This window comes from Suillus clintonianus (genome assembly GCF_016758775.1).
Source record: "Suillus clintonianus strain FC179 chromosome Unknown DEU56scaffold_119, whole genome shotgun sequence".
NCBI classification, from domain to species: Eukaryota; Fungi; Basidiomycota; class Agaricomycetes; order Boletales; family Suillaceae; genus Suillus; species Suillus clintonianus.
In genome coordinates, this window is record NW_024539343.1 from 120,986 (window position 1) to 126,642 (window position 5,657).

The 5,657-nt window shown below is 48.8% G+C and overlaps 2 protein-coding genes across 2 annotated transcripts; one reads left to right on the forward strand and one right to left on the reverse strand.

The window, feature by feature from the left end:
- Nucleotides 1-1,290: 1,290 nt before the first annotated feature.
- On the reverse strand, nucleotides 1,291-2,277 carry DEU56DRAFT_926303 (uncharacterized protein; the record flags this gene model as incomplete). The annotated part of the gene is made up of 7 exons (XM_041358584.1): nucleotides 1,291-1,337; nucleotides 1,385-1,604; nucleotides 1,664-1,831; nucleotides 1,861-1,914; nucleotides 1,967-2,062; nucleotides 2,112-2,154; nucleotides 2,207-2,277. The coding sequence occupies 7 exons, from the start codon at nucleotides 2,275-2,277 to the stop codon at nucleotides 1,291-1,293; spliced, it is 699 nt and encodes a 232-aa protein (XP_041203174.1).
- A 792-nt stretch (nucleotides 2,278-3,069) lies between these two features.
- Nucleotides 3,070-4,584, forward strand: DEU56DRAFT_926304 (uncharacterized protein; the record flags this gene model as incomplete). Its single annotated transcript, XM_041358585.1, has 8 exons — nucleotides 3,070-3,214; nucleotides 3,451-3,605; nucleotides 3,709-3,816; nucleotides 3,874-3,883; nucleotides 3,935-3,972; nucleotides 4,004-4,097; nucleotides 4,191-4,259; nucleotides 4,462-4,584. The coding sequence occupies exons 1-8, from the start codon at nucleotides 3,164-3,166 to the stop codon at nucleotides 4,582-4,584; spliced, it is 648 nt and encodes a 215-aa protein (XP_041203175.1). The 5' UTR covers nucleotides 3,070-3,163.
- Nucleotides 4,585-5,657: the final 1,073 nt, after the last annotated feature.

Consider the following 5,657-nt stretch of genomic DNA (forward strand, 5'->3'; position numbering starts at 1 on the left):
GGATGCGAGGGCTTCCAAGGCTCTGCCGGTTGCACGTTGAGCATTATCAGTAGCGGAAATAAAATTACCCATTTGCATGAATGTTTGCATCAACATGCGGTAGTCATCCCATGAGGGCATACGAGGACCTGTTGGATTAGACGGCAAAGACTGGTCCGTCGTATCAGTTGTATTAGCAGACGCTGTATCAGCGGAGGGCAGATTTCCGCCCCATGCGCTCTGTTTGAGAGGGTCCATTTATTAGTAATACACAACCGTGAGGTCGTGGCAAGGGAAAAGAAGCTCTGATGTGTACGTTACCGCTGGCGGTAACGCGGAGATCGCGTAAGATCTCGACTGGGCGAATTTTGGTAGGCGGATTCAAACTGTGATGGGCAACGTCACGACTAAGACGAGAATAGAATGCCGACGAGTCGAGGAATGAGACGAGGACCGGAAGAATGAGTAGGATGCCAATCACTGGCGTTGAATCCGCAAGAGAGTACAAGGCAGCAGACGACAGGAAAACTTCTACTACGCTTAGGTAATCTAGATGGCGCGAGAATGGCGCAATCGGAATCAACGTGACTGTAAACGATGGAAACACAAGTAAAGTGAATTATAGGTGAGGGTATCCATAACCCTCACACTGTTCGAAATTTTGTGTAGGTTTCACATAGAGCTGTTGCAGCTGATGAAGCAGAACTCGGGTCCATGAAGGAATTCTCTTTTCGTCTGTGAAGAGCCCCAAAATATCATCTGCAGCAGCCATAAACATCGCTTCCTTGACCACACTGGACGTGTTCATTTGAGCTTGTTTGACCGGGGCAGGTTTTGGAAGGGTGGTAGACGCTGATGCAGCCGTCACAGGAGTTGCGCTGATAGAAGGAGCTGGTGTACCTGTGAGGCTAGCTTCACCGCTAACAGAAAGGTCCTTTCCACGGGTATCAATGAGAGCTGCAGGGAACTTGGCAAACTCGGCCTCGAACCCAGGTGGGAGACGCGTCTTCACGAAAGCGAAGAGCATTCACTGTAGGACTAGGGGCAGTGTCGAGCGTCCAATTGTACTGTGATCAAAACATTTCAACTCCGTGGACCATGGTCTCCGCATTGGGCATTGGGAAACGTACAACATAGTCGAACAGTGTATCCAGTTACATCTGTCCCATCACTCGTGGTCCCTTGCCAATAGGGAACTGCACGGGTATACCCCCGGGTACCAGAGGTCATACCCGCACCCGTACCCGCACCCGTCAGGGGTTTACCCACGGGTACCAGGGTAGATCAGTGAGAGTTGTCCTTACCTCTGCATCAGTAGTAGCCAGTGTGCAGGCTGCGCTGTGTGACACAGCGCGTCTCTATAGGCTTGTTTAGCAAAGTTAATGGGCAAGGACTGAATGCTCACCATAGATCTGGAGGTTGAGAAACAGTACGAGACGAGCCCACCATGGGATGTGTGGTGATGGCGCAGGTGCTTCACCAGCTGTGGTAGTACCAGTACCTGGAGCAGGAGGTGTCGTGGAGGTTGAGGTGGTCGTGTGCTGAGTTTGTGATGACGACGCCTGGGTTTGGCCGTGCAATTGGCTTTGCTGCTGGGGCCGCGGCTGTGGAGCAACAACCAATGGCTGCAGATAAATCATTGAACAGCGGCGATGGGAAACATACATACAGAAAACATACGTACCTTTCTGTCTTGTACTGTAGGAAGGTCGACGATACGAGGGCCACGATGAGAGAAGACGGCGTCCTGATAGTCTAGCTCGCATAGCGCGACGGGATTTGACAAGGGGAAGATGATGGGACGCACATTCAACGCACTCATCATTTTGACGACTTGTTCAATGAATGCATCCTGGAACGAAGTGAGAGTATGAAAAACACGTACTCTGATGGTGCTATCATGGCTGTCATGAACTCGTCCATGAATTCATCCATCTGAAATATACATGAGTGGATGCATGCGTGTGTGTGGTCTCTGGGGACACACTTCTGGACCCAATGGGCGTGGGCGGCGAACGCCGATGTAAAGAGGATCATCGAGGTAGTGTTGCGTATTGGTACCCAAGTCCAGGCAAATCGGGACCTGATCAGGGTCAACTGGGTGCGGGTGGATACAAACAGGATGGACTTACAGTTGATGATGGCTTAATGCCGGCTCCAGCGATGTAGAGGTCCCTGGGTAGTTGTGTTCAGGTACAGGGTCTTCTAGAAAAGTGTCAACACTGACAGTTTCCCAAAGCGTGAAACAAGCAAAGACAATTTAGACAAGCGAGAACAGCGCAAACAAGCAATTACCATTTTTGGAAGGTACGGGTACACCACGGGTATGGGTTTGAGTGCGGGTCTCGAAATCTCAACCCGTACCCGTACCCGTGACCCGCACGGGTTACCCATACCTGTGCAGATCCCTACTTGCCAACTAGCCTGATAGGAATGTCATATATCATGATCAACCTGAAAGCGACAAAAAGATATTGTCATGAATGTGCAAAGTGCAGAGAGAAGAGAATACACACTTTGATTTGCGCTTGCCGAGCTCGACATCACCTTCATCAATCCTCACAGAAGAAATCGCAATGTTTCCCTCGGTCCCTTCGATTACGAGAGCTGTCCGCTCTTGCTGAAATCATTCCTTTGCCCATGGAGCATCATTTTGTTTTTCCAGTGCCAGTTCACAGCAGAAGTTGGCATAGCCATCTTGGTGAGGATGCGCTGGGTGTTTGACGCAACACCTCAAGATTGCTGTTGAACCTGGTTCGAACGCGAACTGGACCTCGTGAATGTGTTCAGAGGTGTTCGGTCCAGAGTTCGACCACCAGCTGAACCTGAACCTTGGGTAACTAGGTGACATTGAATGGGTGTAGGAAGAAGTGGATGATGCGGAAACATAATCTCCTGAAAACTTGAAGGTAGGTGGAGGCTGGCCACTGGTTGATGATGGACAAGCGAGAACTGACACGTGAAGACACTCATCACGTAGAACGGGAGATGTTGGCCGTTCAGGTACCCAGCCCACAGAAGACACGCAAAGAAGGTCACATTAAATAGGCTTAGTGCAGAACGAATGCCATCGCCCAGACAGACTGTGGCCCATGGACTTGACTCCAGCCTTTCGTTGTCCTTCTTGTCCTGAGATGCTGCTTCTCGTGGGGACCTGAAAGACGAGGGCATAGGAAATTGCACCATGGTGGTACGAACAGGGCAGTTCAACAAACAGACACTGTGGGGCGAAAAGGTGAAGACTGAGGAGCAGTGCTCATGGAGGAAAACTTTGGCAAAGAGATACTTGGGGTATTGAGAATGTAGTTAATTAATCAGTAGCTCGTACTTGGTCTCCTCCACCATTGGGATTTTATGCATAATTAGTATTGAAAATGTTGAAGTGTCTGCGCTGATTTCTTTTCTGCTTGTGTGCGCGCGTGAAATTCCTGTGTGCACATGATTTAATTATGGTGCAAACGGCCCCCATAGTGGGCGTTCTTCATCTCTTCTCACGATGAGCGGACACGACATACTGGCAATATGCGCAGCTATTCTTTCTTCATCATCGCCTCTGAGCTAGATGAGGAACTCCTCGTTGCGAGTCTGCAACCTTGGGACGACACAATGTCAAATGCTCTCGTGTGGTGCGTGTGCAGCCAGTGCTGTCTTGCTGATGGTGGTCGACTCAATTTTTCAAGTCGCCGTGGGCACACCCATCGTCTTCTCTCATGATGATGGTGTGCACAGCATATACTGCTTCCTCTGCAACATTCATTATCCCTGCCGTATGAGAGTACGAGATGCTGCCCAATTCACAGACATGTCTGTCATCGGCCATTTCAAGTACCACTCGAGGTAAGACCTATCGACGCTCTGAAGACTTTGACACATTTCTTACCCATCAATTATCAGGATGATGCAGGTGAGTTTTCTTGGATCTACACAGTGATTGGAAATTCTACTTGAAATATAGCTCTACGAGTTAGCATCAGATAGCATTCCAAAGATATTGTGAGCGCATATATTTGATGTGAGTGACTAGGCTCATGTCAAAAGAGCCTTTAGAATGGATTGCAGGCGGCCCAGGGGAGTGGGATGACACACAGAAGAGCCTCGATGATCGACATTATCCAAAGGTATGTGATTGTGTCACCTGCTTATTGTCGACTGACAGTCTTCCTCAATAAGGACCAGATCAACTTAATATATGCACCTATATCTGTATCAAGACCCTCCTCATCTTCCGCTCATCCTCCGTTGGTGTACCATTGTTGCTTCTGCATCCTCCTGGTGACCACGTAAGTACCTCAGATTCTGTGATACTCATATCTGGCTCACACCCGAGGAGGTTTAGCAATGTTGTGGGACCAGACACACTCGTCCTGACTCCCCCCTTTCCTGTTTGGCTGGTCATGCTCGCCTCGTGTTAGACATGCTACTAGGTACAGTTTCTGGCTTCCTTTTCACACCTGGTGACCTGTTGCTGATCGTGGCTTGAAGGACACTGGCTGGCTTCTTTGGCGTGATTCTGATGAGCGCTACCATAATCATGGTCCGGGAAGGGTGCAGCTTAGGTGGATTGGTCAAAACATGCAGGGTGCAGGGCTGGAAGAGCAGGATTGAATGGATTAGAACGATATCTAGGCTACTGCAAATTGAACTGTTTCGAGTAGCTTGACCATGTGCAAATAACGGCTTCTGATTATTCAGGGGAAATGAGTTCCTTTATTGGGCGATAACTTGCTGATTACTTGGACAAACGGTAAAATAAAGTTGACATGTTTATCTTATGGTTATCCGTTGTATATCTTTCCGTTACTTGATGTTTCCACAATATATCCCCCTGCCATTATTTGACCCCAATTTCCCATCGATCGGGATGTTTGGGGTTATAGTTTTCTGCTTGCACATGTGTTTTGCCTCGGTCGCTTTGCTACAAGTACTATCACTCACTACTCCGCCTTATTCATCAATGCAACACACAAAACGAGCAGAGATTAGATCACTAAGACAGCTGGACCTGCGAGGGACATATGTGACCTGTGTCAGCGATGATTTCTCGACTGATGTGACTGCGGCCGCGCAGCCAGAATCATTTGAATTCTGCATGAATGGCCACGAGGGAGGGAATCGTTGAGACAGAAGCCCAGTGGAAGTGACTCGAATCAATTTCAGATAAGTGCTATTTTTAGTACTTAACTTCGCCCGGGCCAGCCATCCTCAGAATTTCTCACACAATCTCAGCCTGGTCTCAAAATTCCCCAACCTCGGCGGCACAATCTCAGCCATTCTGGCAGGTGCAAGACCTCTGTATTCACTTCCCGTCCGAATGTTGGCCCATCTCGTGCTTTCTCTGCTGTGCGTCTCCTCAACACGATGACAATACCAACCATCTCTACGGTGTTTCTCGTGAGTCTTATGCTTGTATGTCCAACGTTTTTGAGAGTAGGAATTGGGTTAATTCTTCACTAGATTTCGGTTGGGTTTTCGCTCAGCATATCTGCAATCGCCTGGGTCCTGCGTACCTCCACCTCAAGAATATCTTGGACAAATCGAACCCCTTACACGCTGAGGTGCTCAATGATATCAAGAGATGCGCATTGAGCAAATCTTCACGCGAGAGAGCATTGCTAAAGTCATTCATGCACACGCTGAAATTGTGGTTGCCAGTTTCGCTCAAGACGTCGCATTAATAG